Genomic DNA, 24,023 nt, shown 5'->3' with positions numbered 1-24,023 from the left:
TGACTGACTCTGCCGTTTGCAAATATTCTATTTATATACATTTTTAGAAGCATATTACTATTACCTAAGTTCATTGCTTCATTTTTAATCTGTTAATCCACTTTTCCGCTAATCTTTTCCTCGGCTGACAGCTACATGACGCGCAGCGAATGTGCACTTTGGTTTTCCCTTTCTAGGGAATTGATTTTTTTGAGATGAATTTGGGACTTCCGTAACAGTATGAAAAAGTATAAGATTTACTTTTAAGAGAATTGAATTCAGCTGTTAATTTATTTTAACTGAGTTTCATGTTTCATCTATCGCAAATTTTTTCGAAATAATCTACGATCTTCGATTTTTCTAACATTCAAATATATAATGTATTGTATATATGCATAGTCATAACACATTAAAAATTTAAATCAGATATTTAATAACAAATTTAAAGTTTTGCGATGGTGAGCCCTTCAATCTTAGTTTTTGTTACAAATCAGATATAAAACAAAAATGTTTAAATATAAAATTGAACTTTGAAAGAGAACTAAGAAATTTTGATATTCCTTATGGAATACGAACTTTCAGAAGCCTATTTAAAACATGGATCGTAAACTTCAAGTTGCAGCAGGCAATTCTGCATGCAAGTATATTAAATAATTAGTAAAGCAGAAGTAATTAAATTTTAACGTTAATTACAATACAGCCCAATTTTTCTCAGAGATAAAAATTTGTTGTATTACTATCTGCGAATCTCTATGCTACCATTGGATTTCCAACCTCTCCGATTAGCTCATAGGAACCCTATTTTTCTTCTCTTGTATCTCTCTCATTCCAAGCAAACGAAATGAAAAATTTTGTTGACTTGTTACTAATTGTGCGACAAACTCTTTTTCAATTTGTGTCTCCAAGGCGTTCAATGCATTTCGAGCTCTCTCGCTGCTCCGTGTAGCTTGTAAAAATTTGAAGTAAAAGAAAATTTCTATACGCACATCTCATTTTACGACTTTTTTTTGTTTTAAAGAAAACATTTTTCAGCATAAAAAGGGGATATTGGTGTCCACTTGCGTGTCTACACATATACAGTCAAACGGACAATTGCATATTTTACACTTATAAAAAGTGTAAAATGAAAGTACGAATATGATTGCAGTGAAGTATCGAAAAACTGCATCTATTTTGTATATTTAAAGCAATAAATATTCTCGAAGTCAGGGCATTAATCCTTGTAAACTATTTATACTAATTCTTCTCTTACTTCGTATATATATAATGGCTTTTCATCGAAGCGCACTATATTTATTTGCTTTTATTTTGAAATATTCTCAAAAAATTCATTCTAATTTCGTTAATCTGTACAATATGCTACACATTACCCTTAAATCGTGAATAGCTAATCATTTGATAACTGTTGGATATTATTGAAGGTTTTTATTTAATTAATGTACATAACTAACAATGGAGCCATCAAACTGTCAAAAAACCCTTGGAATTACTGAACTGGTTGCAATTAGCCGCGTTTGGGAAGCAAAGTTCAATGAAGATCATTTTTACTAAAAAACTCTCTATATATGTTGAAACTTCGGTTGTTTAACATAAACTTCTCCTAGATGCAGCAAAATTGAGAGTTGAATTGAAAGTAAGTTTCTCTTTTACTTTCCTTTTAGCTGCTTAATCATTTATGGTCTTCTTTACGTGAAGCTTGTATCCTAAGATCTCTTTTAAATTTAATATTGATTAAAATTTTGAATAATATCCCGCGTATTATGAAAAAAGTTTTGATTATCAATAATTTATTATGCAAAATTGAACTGCTCTTATTATTATTATTATTATTATTATTACTACTATACTTACTATATGCTTTTCTTTACATATTATATTATCTTTAATAAGTTATTTATTACTTTTTTCCTTCAATTTTTTGTTTAATCTGAAGGTTAAATATCATTTAAGCTGTGACCGCATTTTTCTATATGAATTACATTCATTTCATGTAGATATGAAGTTTTTTCCTCCGTTGAACGAACAACGTTTTAGAGTGCCGCATACTTTAGTTCAAGTTCAAACCTTTGCTTTTATTCGGTTAATAACCTGCAATTACTTTGCAGTCGTCACAGATAGTAAATTCATTTATTAGTTACATAAGCCTTTAAGTCATTACTTAAAGGAAAGGAAATATATATGATTTGCTTGAAATGAAGATTAAGGCACGACATTTTTGATATATCATTAATTGAAATTAATTCCCACAAAAATGTAAGAATCGGTCTGTTTATTACATGTTATATATACAAGAAAGTTTTGGAAGGCAAGTGAAAAGCGTTTATACGAAAAAATGAAAGGTCCGTAACGACAACTATCTTCATTTTTGTTCTGGAAAGTAAATCAAGCAAATTTATTTTAACTTTCCGTTTATATACATTTACTCTTTGGGCACTTATAGAAAATTGCGCCCCGTTCGACGTATCTTTTCGATTGTCATCGCTGTAACGATTTCTATCATTGGGAATGAAACCATACCTGATCGAATCATTTTCATCTGTATATCTTAGAAAAAATTTTCATCCGATATATGTTATGATATATCTTCTTCTTTAAATGTCATTTAGAAGAAAAACGTCTCTTAATGTAAGGAATACGTTCCCTTCTTCTTTATGTTGAAAAGTTGCACATGTCGCTTGTTTAAATCATTGCAAGCTCTTTAGCTTCTTTTTATAATAATAATAATAATAATAATAATAATTGTGTTGACAAAATAACGGTGAGAAATGTGCTCTATTATGAAATATGAGCTCTTACGTGCATCACAGACGCGATAGTTTAAAATGCATTTGGCTTTAGTATTGCTATGCAAAAACAGTATCGAATTGAAGTTGGAGCTTCTTCATCGTCCTTTGTACTCGCCGGATTTAGGCCCTACTGTCTACCAATCATTCGGCAATTTATGATAGTTTTCTAATAGGAATTTAGATTAATTTCGCCTAAGCTGTAAAGCTGACCTTCCAAAATAGCTTTTAAAAGAACTGTTTGCGTTTACTAATATATGTTAAAAGGTGTTGCGAATAAATCTATGAAGAATTTGCTTGAAGGAAGGGAAATATATATAAACAAAGCAAACTATTTTATTAACGAGCAAGTAATTTAAAAGTTTTGGTATTATCAAAGACTTGTCAAAGCCGCTCTAAACAAGCAACAAACGCAATGTTTAACGTTGTGTATATTGTGAGAGTTCGTAAAGTAAAATAATTTTAAATCTTATTATTACTAATGCCTGTTAATTCAATATTTATTTAAAGTGTCAATGCTTCTCACTTAACTTAGTACTTAACTCCAATTTTTTGAACATAATTTCTACGTAAGTTTGAGAATTCATTTATAAACCAAACGCTGTTACAAAACTTTCGTCGGCTTTTTATTCACAATGTTAGCATATAAAGCTCGGAAAAAAATGCCGCTTGACATTCGGGGTTGTCAAAACCAACGTCGGGCAATGATAATTTTACTCTCTTTATTGCGAAAATTTCTAAATTGGGCTTGTAACGTATTTGTTGTTTAAGCTTTGCAAGGATGTAAGTACTTTTTATTTATATCATGAACCTATCGCATGTTTTCCGGCCTGGCTCGTCTAGTGGGATAGGTAAAAAAAATTGTAATTAGTTTCGTGATAATTTATTTGTTACGCTAGAAATGTTTCATTATTTAAAATAGAAAAAGTGCTTACTTTTAATTCGAAATTTTTTTTCCCGGAAAAATTCATTACTATGCCCTATTAATACCGCCACCAGTCAGTCACCCCCCAAGAAGTCTCACCAGTTATTTAATATTTTTAATAATAATAAATCTTTTCTATTTTTTCCAAATAAAAGAAATAAAAGAAAAATAACAATACGAAATTATTTAAGTTAAATATAATTAAACTAATTTAAAATCTAAAAAAAGGTTTAACAATTCAAAGACATTTATATTTTTTTTCTTTTTTTTTTTTATAAGAAGTAAATCATTTACAATTTATAGAATATAAAAATTATTTTTAATTAACATCAATTAGCAAAGGATACACAGATCTATAATAGAAAAGGTTACTCGCAAATAAAGGAAAATTTAGATTACTTTAATTTAACAAACCAAAAGAAACTTGTTGTATATGCTAAGTTACATACATGATGCATTTGCAGCCGTCTGAGACAATTAAGCGTCTTAAAGCAACGATATAATATACTTATGCACTGTCAATAACTCCTGGAACTGATTAATCTCGTGAGGGGTAATGATCGTAGTTGCGGCAAAATTCATGACCAGAAATTACTATTATACAGACGATATAGGCGTTATGTCATGAATTTTACGACGTGGATGGAAGATTTGATGCGTCAGCTAGAAACTTAGCCAACTAACTTCAGATCGATGGGATCTTCAACGATTTATCGAAAATTCAAGAATGACAAACGAATTTCAATGCGTTCATCATATGTTTCTATTCATCAGACCAAATGATGAAAAGCAACATAAGTTCTACGGTCTTGATTGATACATCGTAAGAAACGAGAAGTCTGTGTGTATAAAAGTATTCTTAATTTTAAATTAATATTTGTAAATGATTTCAGTGCGATATCTGCTGCTGCTGATATTGGGCGTAAACTGTCGACGCAAGAAGAATATAATAGAAATTTCAAATTTTTTCTAACTTTTTTCACTTTTATAAATATGCTATTTATATTATCGTAATTAATTTACCTCGGTCTTGTTCATTTGCAAATTAAAGCACAGCTGGAATAGATCTGGCGAAAGATTTTTGTCCAAATGACAGGATGAGGCAAAGCGCCTAAGTCTACAAACAGAGCAAACCCAACGTAACTGAGAAATAAGAAGACCAAAGGCGCAGGCATGGGAACATCAATTCGGAACTTTACAATGGGAGAATTCATTTACCCGTCGCCTTCGATAATAGTGCCTATACGCAAAGCTTCTGGTTGTTTTATTTTCGTTATATGGATGGTCGGTGAAAGTAGGCCAAACAAACATTAGAATTTCTAAAATTGAAAGACTTTCTTCGAAATAGACGTGTATCTTGCCATAGCAAGGAAATTTACGGTCTATTAAGTGCATATTCCTTGCTCCTTATAAAATAATGATAAGGAAAGAATGAACAATCTTGAAAGTAGAAAAACAAACGAAACCTAAAATGGTAGCTGAGGCATTTTGCATATTCATTGCTCTCGGCCATACACCGCGCTTTAGCAGTAACCAAATATAATTTCGATCATTTTAATTATAATTAATCAGAAACGAATCACAAGTGACAACAATGAATTTTGAGCGAAAAATCTCTCTCCTACCATCTACCATTAATTCAAGAGTTTGGAAGAGAAAATAAAAAAGTAAATAAAAAGGAGCTTACTTCATCTAACCTTGTTTGTGGGCAAATAGAATTAATTTTACAGAACAGAAATTGTTCGGATACTTTTTAGGTGTTTTTTTAATTTAATTTAAAGCACACAACACATGCCTATTACACAAGTATTTCCGAGTGCAGTAATTAACTTCTAGTGGTGCTGCAGTTGTTACCGCTAAGAATAGTTTGTTTAAATACTAAACTTTGCGCTTTAGTTTGAAGGCCGTTTCCAAACTTGAAAAAAGAAACAAGAATGATTACCATTGTGATTTCAAATCATATATATTTTTGGGTTTTTTCTTTTCTGTTTCACAGAACTTAATACAAACTGTGTGAGAGCTCGTTTCACTTATCCATGACATGTTACAGTTTTATACACAGTCATGCACTAAACTTAAAAAATTTTTAGTGTTACTTAATATTTGGTGCTTTGGATTAATGTTTGTGCTCTTAGTCCCGGCTGTTTTTCTTCTTTTTTTTTTGCTTTATGAAAACATACCAGCAACGCTACGCTTTGAAAACTGATTTGGAATTGACCTCCAATTGTGAACTGGCATAAAAAATTAAAACCAAATTTAATGTTTTAATAATCTTCTGTTTTCTTGTCAATTTTTTTATACGAATAATATTAAGGTGATATTTCCTTAAACGGTTGTACTTGCTAGAAGAATAAATTAAAAAAAGAAGGCTACTCCTCTTAGGACAAATCTCCGATGCCTATCCCTTCAAACATATAACGTTATGGTTATTTTTTTTTTCCAGTAAATTTATAAAATTTAGTTTATAGATCGAAGTCCACGCGATATTATTAATTTAAGAAGATTTTGAAAATTTTAAGTTTCAAAAGAATTGATGATGGGAACCGTATCGCTTTGAAAACTTCACCTATGATCCGAAAAAAGCGACTTACTAGCGAAATTTTAAACTTTTTTTATTAATTCTTGATAGTTTTCATAGCGGATGAACGGACGAAGGCAGGAGCCTTCGAAACGAAGAAATTTCAAAGGGACGGATAGGCGGCACGGATATCGAGCACCTGATGCGCATGGCTGGGTATCACAAACTTCATGATGAAACTAATAAGTTACCATGTTTAGGTGGTGAGTATATATCTAGATCTTTTATTATTAAAAACAACAATAATGAGTGCACGTTAGTGACGTTGGATTTTTTTTTTTTTTTTTTTCTTATAGTAATTTTTTAACAAAGTTACATAATCAGCGATGTAATGTGTTACAAAGCGTCTAAACGTAAATTGTTGTCTTGTTTAATTGCTAAGCTAAGAGAAAACAATGGATTTCAGTTACTGTTCATAATGATTGGGTTTCTATGTTATTTCAGAAAAAAAATGTCTTAGTATCAAAAATTATTAATTATGAGCTAAATGCAATTAAATGAATACTACTTGCAGGTACATTTATGTATGTATGTATGTATATGTATGCATGCAACAGTTAGGCAATTTCAATTAAGTAATCAAATATTTTTAAAATCCTTCACTTGCATTTTTTTTTTTTTTTTAAATGCTGGCAATTAGTTTCTATGGCATTCGTTGATTTAAATAAGAGTTTCTTTGTGCCATTTATATAATATAAAAGCGCAACTACGTATTGCTAAACTATATTAGTCATTATATCACATGTTGTAATGTTGGTTTTCCACTTTTGTCGTCTAATAGCTGCCGAGTTAGTTGCCGTTATCAGCAATAACATCATCTTCTTCATATAAACAGTTTACTTCGAAATTGAAATTATGTGCGAATATTACTTATAAGCGAATAGCAAACTTTTCTATTATATTCAATTATTTTATATATATACATCTTGTATATGTACTTTTCATATGTTTTCATATATTTGGGATGACTTTAAACCTTCCTTGTAGTTCGTCATATCATGTTTAACCGGTCGCAAGATTAGATAGACCAATGCGGGATATTAAAGGTGTGAAATATTTTTTAGGCCTAGAAACACCCATAGGCTACCACTATTTCGTACTCAAATACACGCATTTTGTCATGTTCCCACAATGATAATGTACGAAAGGGTAACGAGCAAACAAAACGTCCGAGTCTTCACCAGTAATTCAACTCATACTCTCTTCGCCTAGTTTACCTCCGTCTAACTTATAGCTACTCTTGACTAGCTTTGACTTGAAGCAAAAAATTTGGTTCTTTAACTGAAAGCGCATGAAGCGGTGCTGTACAGTAACTGCTATATATAAATATGCATATAAACAGCATAAACAGGCGCGTTTAGGTCTTGTAAACACTTTTTAACAGTTAGTTGAAGCATTTCCTTTAGTTTTCTTTCCCAAGTGCTAAGTTAAATAAAGCGATGTCAACAACAAACGATCTCCCAACATTGTATTTAATGTAAGTCGATCGGAAAAAGTCTTTTCTTCTTAACTCATCTTGCGAAATCGCGTAGCACGATCGTGAGAAATATACTTCTCCAACTATGGCGTAATATTTGGAGTTTCATAGTTGCCGCCGAGTTTCCTCTATCACGATAGTTCCTAACTTACTGATGCGCATTATGTCAAGTATGTTTACTATGCTAATTAGAAAGTTTTATAGAACTTTTGCATTGCTTTTATTAGAAAACGAAAAGCAAATAAAACTTTAAAATATTAATGTTTATGACAACAAATGATTATCAATCGTATTGTGAAACAATGGAATACATCATAAGAATTAAATAAATTTATTTTACTTATATTTCATTTTTCTATAAAAGACCCGTTAAGCGTAGAACCCTTTTACTATAGTCACTGTCATAGTTTTCAATGTAAGCGAAAATTAGTTGAAAGAGTAAACAACAAGAACAAAACCCAAAGGAATAATAAATAATAAAATAAGTAAGAACAATAACAACACTTTGACAATTTACAATACACATCCCAACGCATGATTAAAAATAAGAAAAGCGAAAAAAATATCTAAAATAAATTAAAAAAGGAAACAAAATCTAGAAAATTTATTTAAACAAAAAGAAATAAATATTTATAGAGTAGTGAAAAAAATAAAATAAAAAAAATAAATATATAAAAATTCAGACAAATTATATAAATGTAAACCAATCAACTTTCTCTCTCTGTATAAGTTATATATGGAAAGAATTATCATTTCTTTTTTTTGAAAATAGGGGAAAATCGAATGCCACGCCTATAAAAATTGTATAAAACTATTGAGGAGACATACAAGGGGAGATAATTAATATTATATAATATAATATATTATTTAAATATTATATTATTATATATTATTACTATAATCGTAACTTTAATGAAAAATAAATGACAATATTATAACTGTAAACAAGATTCATAAGTCAAAGTATAGCACGCATTTCAGTCGTTCGCTTACTAATTTCATTGTTTAAATTTTAACTAAGCAACCGGCGAGAAATATGTAAACAGAGAAAGTTGTAAAGAAACGACAAAAGCTATTCATGGCATATGAACAGAAAATTTCAAGTTCAAGTTTAAAAATATCATCATCATCATCATTAACATAAAATCTTGCGGTCTACAAAACTAACAAAACCATAAATATTTGGCACTAAGTTCACTTCAAGTTAATTGTATTTTTCGTTTAAAAATAAAAATAAACTATAAAATTGCAGTAAAAATATTTTAATTTTTTTTTTTTAAACGTTAGAAATTTTTGAACAGAGTTTAAGTTATAAAAAATTTTTCTGTTCACAAAGAAAGCTATAATAGTTTCATGAATGCTTGCAAACATATAAAAATATGACAGATCATCTCGAAGTAAGTGATCTGTTTAACCTTGGCCGTTCCTATCTCCGACTATCTTACTATGAGCTAAAATGTCGATAACAAATCTCCTAGTAGCCCAGTCGTACTTTTTCCCTCCTTTTTCTTAATTTAAAGTTTTAAAATCAATTAAAATGGTTCATGGGCTAAAGCAGGTATAAGCAATATTCAAATTTCATCGAGTATTTTAATGCTCAGATATTATCGGGCATCGCTCTGTAGCATGCTGGAGCATGTGGTGCACTCAGCTTTCCGCCGTACCTTATAAAATCTTAAATATTTTACATAGTAAACTTACATAGCAAGACATATTCTCCAGTTGCCACACGGTTACCAACTTTCTTATGATGAAAATAGTTGTGCTTACACTTCTAAAGTACTAAAAAATCAAAAAACAAATTCATCTCTCAGTTTGGTTCAGTAAATTGATAATTAATGTCAATTAAGTTTACCGACATTTTTGTTAAACTTTTATGCTTTGTGAAAGATATTTAAATCGTGCAATAATATAATAAAGTTTGAATATATTTGAAATATTAGTTAAGGAAACTATAAAACTCGATATCATAGCCAAAAATTAATATCAATAAAACTTGATAATAAAAGTATGATATCATATGTTTTATATCAGATGAGAATTTCTATAAAATTCTGAATAAATTAAATTTTAAATGGGTGAAATCTTCATTTTCGGAAAACTTGATAAACACTAAAAACTTCTTTTCGTAAACATAACAATATCACTCTTGGTTTTTGACTTTCCCTGCTGGTACCGAAATACTTTAAAGAATATGGAAAAAAGGTATATTCATGACTATATTTACCGTATAGCCCCTCTTAGCGATTAGCTTCATTGCATTGTTATATATGAAAAATGTGAAAATGACAACCAAACGAAATCACTCAATGGCCACCTAACATTAATGAACCATGCAGACAAACACGACTTAAGAAAAAACAGATCGAAGTGTATGTCTCAGATTTGTAACTGCATCGAAGAGAATGAAATTTATGGAAAACTTTACACTTTATGGAACCTGTAATACACCTAGAAGGAAAGTTACTGTGGAGCGTTCTTAGTTAAATGTTTACCGCTAACTAAATCTTTAGTGCATCCTACGGCATACTACAAACGGAATGACATAACACAATATCCTTTAATAATTGTAAATACAATTCGTGTTTTAAGTTTTTTCCTATCGATTGCTGTTTTTCAGGCTAAAGTAGTTTGTACATATCTGGTCTGCTAGGCAGCCACTACTACTAAAATTCTTTCGTCGGTTTTTGTTAACCATTTGACATTCATTTAAATGTTGGTTATATAAATAAATTGTGCCAACACAGATAACAATTGGTACCTTGAAAAACGCCTCAAGTCAAAATACGAGTATTAGGAACAATAAAAAACAAAAGCAAAAATACTTTATTACAAATCGAAGAATAATTCTAACACAGCAAGCATTGTACTAAACATTATATGTTGGAACACGGAACTTGAAAGTGTACAGCGCTTAACACCAATTCATTAAGACTTGCTTTACTGCTTTGACAATATGTTAACATTCAATGGGTCAATAAAACAACATAAAATTTTTTTATGAATAACTGGAAATTTTTTATTCAGTTTTTTATTTTTTGTTTTCTTTTTTCAATGTTTCTTTTTGTTTTTGTTAATGCCTTTCGTTCACTTTGCAAATCGTTCTGTTTATAAATAACCTGGAAAATATGTTTATACTACTCTGACATAATCTACCAACAATTAGCCAGGCTATATCGGAGAAATATGGTGCATTAGCCTGTTTTGATGGTATTAACAACTCAGCTATGCGGAGTTAAAGTTTGTAACATTAACCAAAATAAGTAATAGCAACTAAAGAAAAACAAAAAAATTAGTATATGTATACATAATCTTAAATGTTGTTGACTTGCCTGGGAAATAAACCATTTCTGTGTATGTATGTATCTCTACATGTTTTCGATTGCTTAATCTCTTGCAATAATAATAATGGGAATTGTGCAAATTCTTTGTGGGTTTTGTTTTAGTTTTTTCCTACACCCTCTGCCAAGTTATTTTACTCTTTTGTTTTTTCTTTTTTTTAAATTTTCGCTAGTGTGACTGCTGTTGCATGTTATTGTTACTGATATGATTTTTTGCTATTTTTAGTTTATTTCACGTCAAAAACAACCGAAAAGTTATGTGAAATTATAACTTTAAATTTATATTATTTTATATTAAACATTAATCTTTAATTTAGGCGTTGGTTTTGTCGGCGTACGAAGGACGAACAAAAATATTCACCACTACCTGCGATCGTAGAGGGCAACACCTTAGATCGATTTTACTATGTTGTTCTGGCTGTCTGTTCCATACACAATAAACTGATCTGGACTCTGGTGCTGTTTAGGCCCCTACTCTGTGGGGATTGTCTAACTCGCCAGGGGGCGTAGTATGCTTAAAAGTGGCTTGGGCCACCGTGGGGTTAAGCCTTCCAGGCAGGAACCCACGTTAAACCCTTGCCACAAATTCTGCCTGTTTTCAGCGGGGAGATGAACTATGCTTTGATGAGAAGCATAGATGTGCCGAAACTCTCACCTCCCAGCGGTGATCCCCGGGCAACGGCTTCGGCCGGCTAAGAAGAGTTTAAGGTTTTGGGCTGCTAACTCGGCGACGAGTTTCTGAGAGATGGTGGAGGGGTTGGCTGGAAGAAGAGCTCTTACTCAATAAGCTAGTTACTACCGAGGAAATATATTGAATGGTATTTAAGTACAATGAAGGTAGTAATCTAGCGAGTGCATGGTAGAGTGCATTAGACTAGTCTACCATGTTCAGTGCAATACCCAAGACCTATATATCTTGAAGAAAAGTAGTTCACTTGGGGCTGGCAACCAGGAAAGTATGGAGAATCCGAAGCAAGTACGGTTGTTTTTAACAACCGCCCAAAGTATGCCATAAGGCTTTGCAAAACAAACTGGGAGCCACGGGGGTCAGGAAGCTCGCCTCACAAAGCCACGTATGCCTGCGGGTATATGATGGACTTTGTCCTTAAGTCGTAATAAATAAATTAATTATACTATTAATGCAAAAAGGAATTGACGGACGGCCTTCCCTTTGGCCGATTGATAGAAAATGTCTGGTAAATTAATTAATACACGCAAAAATGGAAAAGGGATATGACGAATAAGTTTTCCCCTTTTACCTATTTTTACTTTTGAACACATGTCACGGATGCCTGCGGGTAATGGTGGTAATTGATCAACAGCACAGTGGAAGCCTTATGGCGGAAGCAGTCAGTTGATCAATCTGTGAGTCCTGACTGCTTGGGTGCGGCCCTTCGGGGAGTACTCGTGGTGGTTGTGGTTGGCGAGTTCCTAGCTAAAATGGAACAATTGAGTGCAGCTAGGCCTCGCCATTCACCAGAGTGAGGTTTATTGTTCCATACACAATAAACTGATCTAGACTCTGGTGCTGTTTAGGCCCCTACTCTGTGGGGATTGTCTAACTCGCCAGGGGGCGTAGTACGCTTAAAAGTGGCTTGGGCCACCGTGGGGTTAAGCCTTTCAGGCAGGAACCCACGTTAAACCCTTGCCACAAAATTCTGTCTGTTTTCAGCTGACTTTCTTTAAATTCGTATAATTAAGACAAAGAATTTTATACATTATATTAGACAATGGTTGCCCACTCCCCTAAAAGCTGAAAACCAAAAACAAACGAACAATCCTCAATTTTCAATATTCTCAATATTTAACTATTTCTATAGTTGCTTGAAGGGTGGCGCAATCATTTTTCATACATAAAATTACATAAAATTATTCCTAATTGGACGCCAATGTTCTGTGAGATTTTCATGCATTTGCTTGCAATAATTGTTATTTAAAAGGTTTATTATTTATTATTCTACCAACAACTAAAGAGATAGTAGTAGAAACCCTATACTGAGTTGTTGCTTACCACATCCTGCACAACCTTACAGCCGCTCTTACAACAACTATTCAAAGTAAGACAAAAAAATGGTCCGTTCCAAACCATTTTTAATAATGTTGATCCCTGAACCAAAATATGTCAATTCATCAAACTTCATCAAATGATCTCGAAAATTGGGGTCTGTGGGTTGAACCAAAATAGACTGGCAGACAAGTTTATTCAGAAAATGATTCTGAATCAATCGGTATAATGAAAAGTGGGTCTACCTCAAGTCCTTCTTGGGGTGCCATACATACGTACATATTTAGTGACTACACACAATCTGAGATAGTTCTTGGAAATGTGCACACGGTAGATAAAGATAAGATGGTGCGCTTCCAGTGGTCTGTCAGTCGTCGCTTGCGTTTTAAATTCTTAGAAGTTGCATTAGTCAAGTCAAAAAATTTAAACTCTTTACTTCGATATTTCAAATTGGTCCCTTATAGTGTGAAAACAAGAAGGACGCCGGTAACAAAACAAATTTTCATTGTATATTCTTTCCATTTCCACTCCGATCACATTTGCGTCTTTGGAATAGTCGTGCATGTTCATAAATCGTAAAGGCAAACTTTTCGAATATGCACAAATTTATGATTTGTATAGCGTTCTAACATCGCACAGTTTATTGTAGCCCCGGCCTATGATAACAAACGTATTATAAACTCTGAAAATAATAACTGAGATAATCGGGTATAGCAACTGAAATATTAGAAAGTTTTCGTAACCTGTTTTTATTTGGAAAAAAAAAAGAAAATGATTTTAGCATCTTCGTTAACATCTAAATTGCTGACAATTAAGAGCTTAGAACCTTTGCATTAATATATTTAACATAATATAATTAAATGCATAAATTTGGTTGCGACCAGTCTGTTCACTTGCGGAATATTATCTTATAGAAACATCTAATGACTGGTTTGGTTTGTTCGGTTTAAAACTCTTTAACAATTAATTAAAAAAATATTTTTTCTATTGATTGTATTGTTTAAAAATATGTGCTTTTTCTTCTTTTTCTTTCATTTATTATGTATAGACTTTTTTCTGGTTTTCTGGCTCTTTAAAAAGAGTGAACGGATAAGATACCAAAATTTTTTCGCTATAGCTGAATATATGCAATGCGATTATGTAATATCAATAAAAATAGAGCGTGTGCTTATAAGTGTGTGTTTTTACGGGGCACACCTTTAAATAAGCTATTTTTCCCCCACAGTATAAAAAAAGAAAAGCTTGAAACAGAAAGTTAGTTCCACCACTGCGACTACTAAAGATACAAAAATTGAAAAAGGTAAAAATATCCAAAATGTTTATCGACTGTTACATAATAATATTGTATCTTTATTGTCTTATATTCCTTTCTAAGGTTCTAACTTTTCGTTGGAAGCACGCGTTCGGAAAGTTTTCCATATCATTTCTACTCGATATGCCACCGAAAATATGAAAACATTGAAAACAGGAGAAAAATAAATTAAGAATCAAAAAGTTCGTCAAACCTTGGAATCGATGTCATTATTAGCAAATATTAGATCGTCTGTCTTTCCTTCTGTCCGTTTATCTACCAGCCATCTCTCTGCGAATCCATCGACATTTCTGCGCATCACTCTGACCGTCTGTTCACCAGTCTAGTTGCCCACCTATTTACCTGCCTATCAGTTCGTCATCAATTATCTCATCGGCTTTGCCGTTTCTACTCCCCTGTCTATCCCTCCTGTCTATTATGATTAAAAAAAAATCCAACATACTCTCCCCCATAGTCTCTAACAAAAAACATTCCAAAGAACATTCACTAGATGCGTCCAGGGAGGGCGAGCGTTCTCAAAACCATTCATTAACACTTTTGCAATCGTGATATATGTAGCTGAGGTGTTTAAATTGTTTGAGGTGTACCTCCGCCAAATAGTCTTCTTAGTTTATATATGTTTTCTTAGCGTGTTGGGTACCCAAAAGTTGAGGTACTGCTTTCGTTGTTGTTATTTATTTGTTTTTTTTTTTTCTTTATATAATATAAAAAAGAAGCATTTTTAACAGTTTTGTAATATTTGGTTTTCAAACTGTTACGAATACATATAATGTACTAATCTGCATAGTGAAGTGAAAATAAATAGGAAAGCATTCATTTCGCCATAAGTGGCAATTAATTTCATAGCTAACGTTTTTGCACCGCATTATCACATAATGATATTAATAATACCTCCAGAAATTTATATTAAGTAGTATTGAGTAACACGTACAACCAGGGGCAACAGCTAAGAAATAACAACAAGTCACGTGCTAATCATTGAAACAATAAGCTACTGCAGTGAAGAGCACAGCCAACTTATAATTATCATCACCATCATCACGAAAAGCAACCTCGGCAACACCAATGGCAACGTATGCTTTAAAGTTGGCGCCATGTAACATAGCCTGCACGTATTCAACGTATCATCTTTGCAACTTAAGCGAAGAAAATCCCAATAGGTAACTGAGACAATCGTGACAATCGAATAAATATATATGCAAAAATTAATTCATTGGCTATTGATTACAGTTATGTTTGCTCTTATTCCTTTGCTTGTTAAAAATTACGATATTTTCACGTTTTTTTTTCCTGAAACTTAAGTAGTTTTCTATATATTAAACTAAAAACTTTCGCATAAGGAAACACTTCTTTTAATTATTTATTAGACCCGACAACTAAATGTGAGCTAAATTGATTGATTACAACCTATATGCATGCTTCGTTTATATAGATTTAGGCTTAATTATAATATTACATTTTTAGATTGTAAGCGTATTTGTTTACTTATTTTTGTTTCTTTTGTAGCAATTTTAATGCGTTCCATATTTAAGAAAAAAAATTAATCTTAAATGAAGTTGAAAACAAAGAAATAAATGCGAATTGAATGATAACCAAAAATTTCCGGGACTAGACAACAAATCTAAGAAATAAACTAATACTATAAGGAAATGAGACACACCGTTTTGTTTACACGAAACACATTTATTCACCGATACTATATGTGCAACTTCTGTATACGTATATTGAAAAAGCTTTTTTGATTTATTAAACTCTCACGGACAACTCTTCAACCTCACTAAGTTACATATAAAATCGAAAGCTTTTGGGTTTCTACTCTTTCAAGAAATCCTCTCATAAACATCTTATAGTTTCGGAAACTGTAACAGTCGTTTCCAATGATTGCATATATGTTAAAAAAAAATAAAAAAAAACCAATTTTAATTGCGAACTCGCTCGTATGATAGTGGTGGCGGTCCTCGACTCTTCTGGTAAATTTTAAAGCATCTCATTGACGGCTTTTAAATCTTTTTTGCCATAATTTTGAGCACACGTATATAAAGCTGAGCTGCATTGGCCGAAATTATTCAGTTACAGTTGTGGGTTTGTAGAAAAAGCAACCCTCTTCAGGAACACATTCACGTTTTCTGGGTGTTTTTCTATAAATTTTTAATACCTAAGTGCATTTGTGTGTGTGGTTGTGTGCCTCCGTTTTTCTTTTCCCTCCCGAAGTAAAAAATAAAGCCAAAATGAAACCAATGGTATGTTGAAAAATTTGAAATTTCAAACTTAAAAGCCAAATAAAACTTTAAAAACAACAAACTCGTTAAATGAGAAATATAAAGTAAATAGCAAAAGATTTAAGCAAAAAACTTAAATAATATTATTATTGTGCCGCCCAAATAAGTTTTTTCAAAGAACCAAATGCAATTAAAGTGATGTTTTTAATATTTCTGCAAAAATTGTGTTTTTCAATTAGTTTTTATTTTTTTATTTTTTTTTTTTTCATATATTGCCTTCTTGAGAAATTTTAAAAATGAACTTTAGTAACTCGACTATCTTCTTTTTTTTTATTTCGTTCGCATTTCTGTATCCGGAAAAAATACCAAATAAATATTTAATAACTTTTGGTTTTATTATATAAAAAGGACGTCAAAACACCTCTAAAGGCAACAATTTTTTAACATGCTCTAAGAGTATATTACTTCTTAAGTCTTAATATTCTTAATATTTCATGCTCATCTTCTATTTATTGTGTCAGCTAGCAGTAAGTTAAATTAATTGAGCGTTAAAAACGTGAATCGGAATTAACAAAAGCTTAAGAGTTTACATTTGAAAGTTTCATTTCCTACACAAAAGGATTATTCTTGAGAAAATCTTAGAACATTTCAAGTGTCGTTAGAAATTAACGCTTAGAGCTTTTATCCATATTTCTTTAAAGAATAAATTCAATTTTTCTTCAGCATTTGCCTTGAATTCTTTACAGCTATATATGTTTTCCATTTCGATATTCAATGCTAAAAAATGCTCTCATATATGTTATGTTTATTATATTATATCTTTCATACTTTACTTAGGTTCGGAGGATTATTACTAACATTTCACACTAAACTGAACTAAATATAATGTGCAAGCGAAACATGACGAAAATCACATGTTATTAAGAACTAGATGCAATACGGCATTAATGCGGGATATTTGAAATCATAATAAAAGTTTTGATGTTCATTTTGCAGTTTTGGTTCATATCATAAAATATAAAAGAGAATGTTATAAGTAAATAGACAACGCGAGAACGACTTATTGTAATAAATTCTATTATTATACATTAAACGTAAATGGCTAGTGATAAGTCGCTATTGACGTAATAGCCCAGATCAACGATTCTTTTACCGAAAATTTAATTAGCCATAGATCAGTCTTTCAAGGCATTCATAGAATATTTAAAATGAAGGAATGGGAAAAGGTTTAATAGTGCTTAAGCATTAAGATTGGCCCGAACAAGGAGAAAGTGAAATGGGAGGACATTGACGTTTAGTTCAGAATAGAAAAAGACACTCTAGCTTTGCATAATTAAAAAACGGGCAGCCAAGACATTTGAATGGTACGAGAAACACGATAACTTTGCATTCAACGTTCTATACATATGTTGGTACTCCGTTAGTGGCGTAATTTTAATTGATGAAATGATGTAAGCAAATAGGATATATACAAATTATATAAAAAAAGCAGAGTATTATAGACTGCATGCGTACTTTTCTAAATTTGCCTACGACTTTACTAATTAAATAAAGAATAGACGAATAACGCTTTAAATGATAATTAATCATAGTAGGCCTTTATCTGTATCCGATAAACGAAGTAAACAGTCATCTATATGAATATTTACTGAGATCGATTGATAACTGCAGCAACCAAATATATATGAAAATATTATACAAGAAGAAATTGAAATTATCTTTGCAACCATTTACTAAGTTAATTTGGATAACGGTACATGATCGCAAGTAGTCTGAGCAAATTTGTAGCCTAAAATTTATTCGTGATAATAGGTATAAAGCAAATTCATTGCTTGTATATTCCATATCACAAACATTGAGATCAGATCTTTATTGTTTCCAAAAGGCAGCGAGTGGTCAAATGTGACTAATCCTTCAAATAGACGAAACTTCAATCAATTAATTTTTTCAACATATTTAACGAAAATATTTGAATTATATAATTTAACCGTTTAATAAGTTGAGACGAGACGGATATAAGGATAAGAATGTAAACGTTTGACATTTGGTGCTAATCATAAGTGACCCAATAAGATCGAGGACTTAGAAAATGGCAGAATCTCTACAATAATCACTCTAGATAAAAAATGTACCAACTACTAATCGATAGTTTTAAGATTTTGATGAGTAACGAACTATTGAAAAAATACTCGCAGCATTAATAAGCTTGAACCCATCTCGGAATTGAAATTTCCTTGCTTTCAAAGAACAGAACATAAGCCATTGGAAAAACTAATAGGCTGTCGGATGAGACAATGCTGTGCACCGTGAGACTTTCAAAAGCGCCCAGAGTTGCGATCCGAAAAAAAAGCTTTTTTAGACTTCAACTAAATCAAATGTTTTGTAAACGTATACCTAACAATAGTTTTTTCACACAAAGACTATCAAGCTATGACCCGATTTAATACTATTAATGCGCTTGTTACAAATTATATATAATATTATGCAGCTAACGTATGGCTGATTCGTAGTCTGCATTACTTCGAATTCTTTAAGTAAAAAGCTATATAAATAAAGCAAAATAAAATGTATTTAACTAACAGTTCATGACTGATGTTATGATTTTAAAGTCATGATACATACACGTACCCCTGCACATACATGTTTTCAAAACTTTATAGAGCTTAGATAATATAATTGATGATATTGGAAAAAAGAAAAAACATCAAATTATGTTAAATGTGCAATAATAGAAATATTACACCATCGAACAACAAGCAATTAAATAAAAATTTCACGTAAAAATATTTCTCCATTACTCCAAATAAACCGACTTTTTAACGTTAAATCTTATGACTACTACTTGGAGTACTGGATGCTGAAAAAAATACACCAATGGTGGTTCAATTTTATTGTCGTGCCTACCATTGCAATAATCAACTATTCTTTATTGTCATTGTAATTGTCACCTGTAAAAGATATCATAATGGTTATTGAATCGGGCCAATAGGCGCGTTTGTCTAAAGTCTATTGAAGATAGATTAAATCTACGTAAATCTACGCCCACAGTAGCTGAAAAACATATGCGACCCTAAACAGGAAGACATTTTCTATTTTTAAATCAAAAAGTGCAAGGATTGCGATTTTCCGTTGTCGTATATAGATGAAAAAAATTTAAATTTGTTATGGATTAACATAACAAGCTAAAACACAGAACCCTATACTAGGAAGTAGCACGTTAAAAAATACCAAATGGCAACAAAGAAAATTTCTTCGGTAAAACATGAGATTGTGATGGACTTATTAACTTGAAGGTGGGCTTGAATATAAATGAAGCCTGTTGTGCTCCAGGGCTAAGCCTGCGCTAATACGATAATGTCCTCCTTAACATGTAACAATAAAACCACCCTCTATTGTTACCGAGTTACGATTACAACAGTTTATAGTTTACAATCTAATGAAAATCTAGATCTGAATTATGTTACATAAATGTGCATTCGTAAAATGAGTCCTAAGCGACCAACTGATATGTGCAACTTATTGCTGTTGTACTATTTATTTATTTATTTTTGTTTTGTTTATATACATATATCTAGCATTCAAACATTTAGACATTAAGCTGCCTAGTTAATCATAAATTCCTTTTCTCTAAATGAATCATTTACCCGCCGCCAATTATTCACTGTAGCGTTCACGTTAACACTTTGTTGCTGCAGCAGGAGTAATTTATTTTATAACTAGATATTGTATACCGTATAACACCAAAGTAGAGACATATTTATTACCCTGAACTTCGTTAAAAGCCTATGAACGTAAAACATTAAAAAATAAAAATCTCCAACAAACAAACTAAACTATAAAACAAAATAAACAACCACAATACTCAACGTTACATCGAGCGAATCATAAATAACTATATTTGCCGGCTTTTGAACCACATAATTGAATTGTTTACCAGCAATTTGTTATATACAACTTGTTATTGTTTGTTTGCTATCATGTTATAGTAAGCGAAACCTCTGAGGGAAAAAAGAGGTTATTGGTTTCCTAAATCGTTCATTTATATTATATAACACTTAAATGAAATTGGCTGTAACCATAAGAAAAAAATCAAAAAAAAACTTTTTTACAATTAATTGAGTTTAAAAAAAATGTACATATATATGTATATATTCCCTTACTATAGTAGTCTAAAAACCACGTATATGATTCAGTTATGGTTTTGCCGCTTAGTTGATCTTTTAGGGGGAGTAAGTTTGCAGGAAATATATGTTTTTCCATTTTGAGAAATTAAAAAATTGAAGTTAATTATTTACACATGGAACTTTGCTCCAGTCTGTTTTTTTCTTCAAAATTATGCAATTAAAAAAATTGGCGTCAAACAAAATCAAGAAAAATTGAAAAATTCATGCAAATGCAGAAATATGTTAATTGCAACGTCTTAAGAGCAGATGTATGTAATAAACTTTCGTTTTTCTATTATCTTTCTCTAGCTAATCGTTGGCTTCTTGGCTCTGTGTGTTCTGACCAGAGCTGAAGATGCCAAGAAAACAGCGGCAGGTGATTCCGCTACTCAAGTCGATGCTGCCAGTACAGTCGAAAAGAAACAGGAGAAACGTGGCATAATTCATGGTGTTGGTCACGGTTACGGTGGAGGTTACGGTGGTGGTTACGGCCATGGCGGTGGCGGCGGAGGTGGCGGCGTTGTCTTGTTGGGAGGCGTTGGAGGCGGCGGTTATGGCGGCGGTTATGGCGGCGGTGGAGGCGGGGGTGTTTTAGTTGGCGGTGGCGGTTTAGGTGGTGGCGGTTTTGGTGGCGGCGGTTTTGGTGGCGGCGGCGGGGCTATACCTACCAATGTCCAAGTCAACACTGTGGTACGTAGTGTTCCAGTGCCCTACCAAGTGGAACGTCGCATTCCTGTAGCGGTGGAACGCACTGTAACTTATCCCGTTCAAGTTCCAGTTCCAGCTCCCTATCCAGTTGAGAAGACTGTTACATATCCTGTAAAGGAAATAGTTAAAGTGCCCGTGCATATACCGCAACCTTATCCAGTGGAGAAGACTGTTCATGTTCATGTACCAATTAAAGTCGACCGTCCTTATCCCGTTAAAGTACCAGTTCCCGCTCCCTATCCCGTAGAAAAAATTGTTCAAGTACCTGTGAAAGTTCCTGTACCACAACCCTACCCAGTGGAAAAAGTTGTTCAGGTGCCAGTACAAGTACCCGTTCATGTGCCACAACCTTATCCCGTTGAGAAGGTTGTACAAGTACCTGTACAAATCCCTGTTGATCGTCCTTATACCGTGCATGTCGAGAAACCAGTGCCAGTACCTGTTGAGAAACCAGTACCTTATACAGTCGAAAAGAAAGTCACGGTTCCTGTTCATGTTCCTGTTGAGCATCCGGTACCAGTACCAGTTGACCGCCCAGTTGCTGTTCCGGTTAAAGTGCCTGTACCTAAACCTTATCCTGTGGTTAAAGAAATCCCAGTACCTGTCGTGCGTCCTGTGCCTTATCCGGTTAAAGTGCCTGTAGAACGCCCAGTCCCCGTCCACGTTGAGCAACATGTCCCCGTACCCGTTGAAAAGCCTGTGCCTTATAAGGTGCCAGTACCGGTACCTGTTCACTTGGAAAGTCATGTCGGTTCCGCTGTTGCGGTAGGCTACGGCGGCGGCTATGGAGGCGGCTACGGTGGCGGCTATGGAGGCGGCTACGGCGGCGGCTATGGTGGCGGTTTTGGTAGCGGTCATGGTGGTGGCCACGGTTACCTCTCCCATCATAAAAAGAAGTAGATAATTTTAAATTTAGCGACACGCCAATAAACAATGCATACCAGTGGCATATACATGCCCCTTTAGAAATTCTAAAGGCTGCCAAATCTTCCGCCCTAAAAGTTATTAAACATCAAATTAGTGCAAAGGAATTGGGCTCATAGAAGAAAAAACGCATAATAAGAATCCGCGCATATATAACATGATTTTCCCTTGTATTCCCACTTTCTCTTTCCTCCCTCTTTATTCTTCTCCATCTTAATTATTCTTATGTATTTTCTTTTATACAATGTAATTATAAACTCTTGTTTTTTAATGTAACTTTTAGTTTTTAGTGTGTGATAAAATGTGAAACAAATGACAAAGAATGAGATAATAAATGAAAAAAAGACAAGGCGATTTTGAAAATCTTTAAAACATCTTGAGAAAGGGTTCAACTTTAAAAAGAAAAATTGTCTTTCCTTAAAACCATTTACTAAATTACCTGCTCTGACTGTTAATCAAAATACTGCCAAACTATGCTCTATAACCAGAAACTTGCCCGGTGAACTATTCTTAATGAATTTTTTTTAGAAAACCAATTGTTCAATTTTCTCTTTCTCGTCAAGATTATAGAGGAAGGAAAACTTTATAAATTGTATATATATGTTTTCGCTTACGTATTTTTTGTATATATTTAATGTATGTGTAAATAATATAAAAATAAAGACAAACAAATAATAACGACCAATTATGGAAAAATTAATTGATAACTGTTTTTCTTCTTCTTAGTTTTAAAAAAAAAAAAACATTGCCTCTTAAAAATTATATATGTGCTAAACTAACAATAATATACAACAAATGTTTTAATTCTATAGTCTTAAAATAATTAAAAAACAGGGGTCACACATTTTATTACGCCCATGGATTTAAATTCATTTCCTGAAATTTTCTGTTTGTTTCTGACTGCTTGCATGTATTAATGAGCTAAATCGTTCTTACTATTTAAAACTTAAGGAAAAAATTGTCAACTTTCAAAATTTCCCGACAAACTTCGTCGGGCAACGGTATTTCGCCATCAAAGTTAACATTCTATTTACATATTGAATCACACGTCAATAAAGCCAAATTGCGTCTGGCCTTTATTAAGAAATCTTCAAAAGAATTGTACAACCCTGCTTTTGACTAACCAATTTGGGAACATTCATCTGTAGCGTGGATACCAAGTTAGACATCTCACACCGACCTAATCGAATCGGTAGAACATAGTTTTTACTTTTTGCATGGCCGGATTTATTATTATTTGGAGCTTCCACCTTATAAAAATAGGATGATGCTCACTGATCTGCCTAAGGAAAGCTGGACGTGCGACTTGATGCTTATTGTTAAGCTAATTAACGGTATAATATTATCACCCTTTTTTCTTTGTAGAACCTCATTTAAAGTGTTTCCAGTTCAGTTTCAGAGCTCTTTTAGGGTGCTTTCGTATGATGTATAATATTAGTCTTTATTTTTTGAATCCGTCATTGGATTCTATACATGTAATCGAAGGTGGTGTTCCACGGATACGCCGTTACCTTCCTTATTATTCCGTAATTGAATATCACAAAGAGTTAACTTTAGCTTTTTAACTTTATTTATTCGTGCGATTTAACGAGATCATTTACTACTTATT

The 24,023-nt window shown here is 32.5% G+C and overlaps 2 protein-coding genes across 4 annotated transcripts in view; one reads left to right on the top strand and one right to left on the bottom strand.

Moving 5' to 3' along the window:
- LOC119641102 (angiotensin-converting enzyme) overlaps nt 1-24,023 on the bottom strand; it is a 174,874-nt gene that overhangs the window by 91,594 nt on the left and 59,257 nt on the right. The window lies entirely within an intron of this gene.
- On the top strand, nt 16,606-22,972 carry LOC119641105 (proline-rich protein 4-like). The gene is made up of 2 exons (XM_038039550.1): nt 16,606-16,640; nt 21,092-22,972. The coding sequence occupies exons 1-2, from the start codon at nt 16,629-16,631 to the stop codon at nt 22,388-22,390; spliced, it is 1,311 nt and encodes a 436-aa protein (XP_037895478.1). The 5' UTR covers nt 16,606-16,628; the 3' UTR covers nt 22,391-22,972.

Source organism: Glossina fuscipes, unplaced genomic scaffold (genome assembly GCF_014805625.2).
Source record: "Glossina fuscipes isolate IAEA_lab_2018 unplaced genomic scaffold, Yale_Gfus_2 142, whole genome shotgun sequence".
NCBI classification, from domain to species: domain Eukaryota; kingdom Metazoa; phylum Arthropoda; class Insecta; order Diptera; family Glossinidae; genus Glossina; species Glossina fuscipes.
Note: the sequence above shows the minus strand (reverse complement) of the source record. Positions and strands in the feature narration are given on the sequence as shown.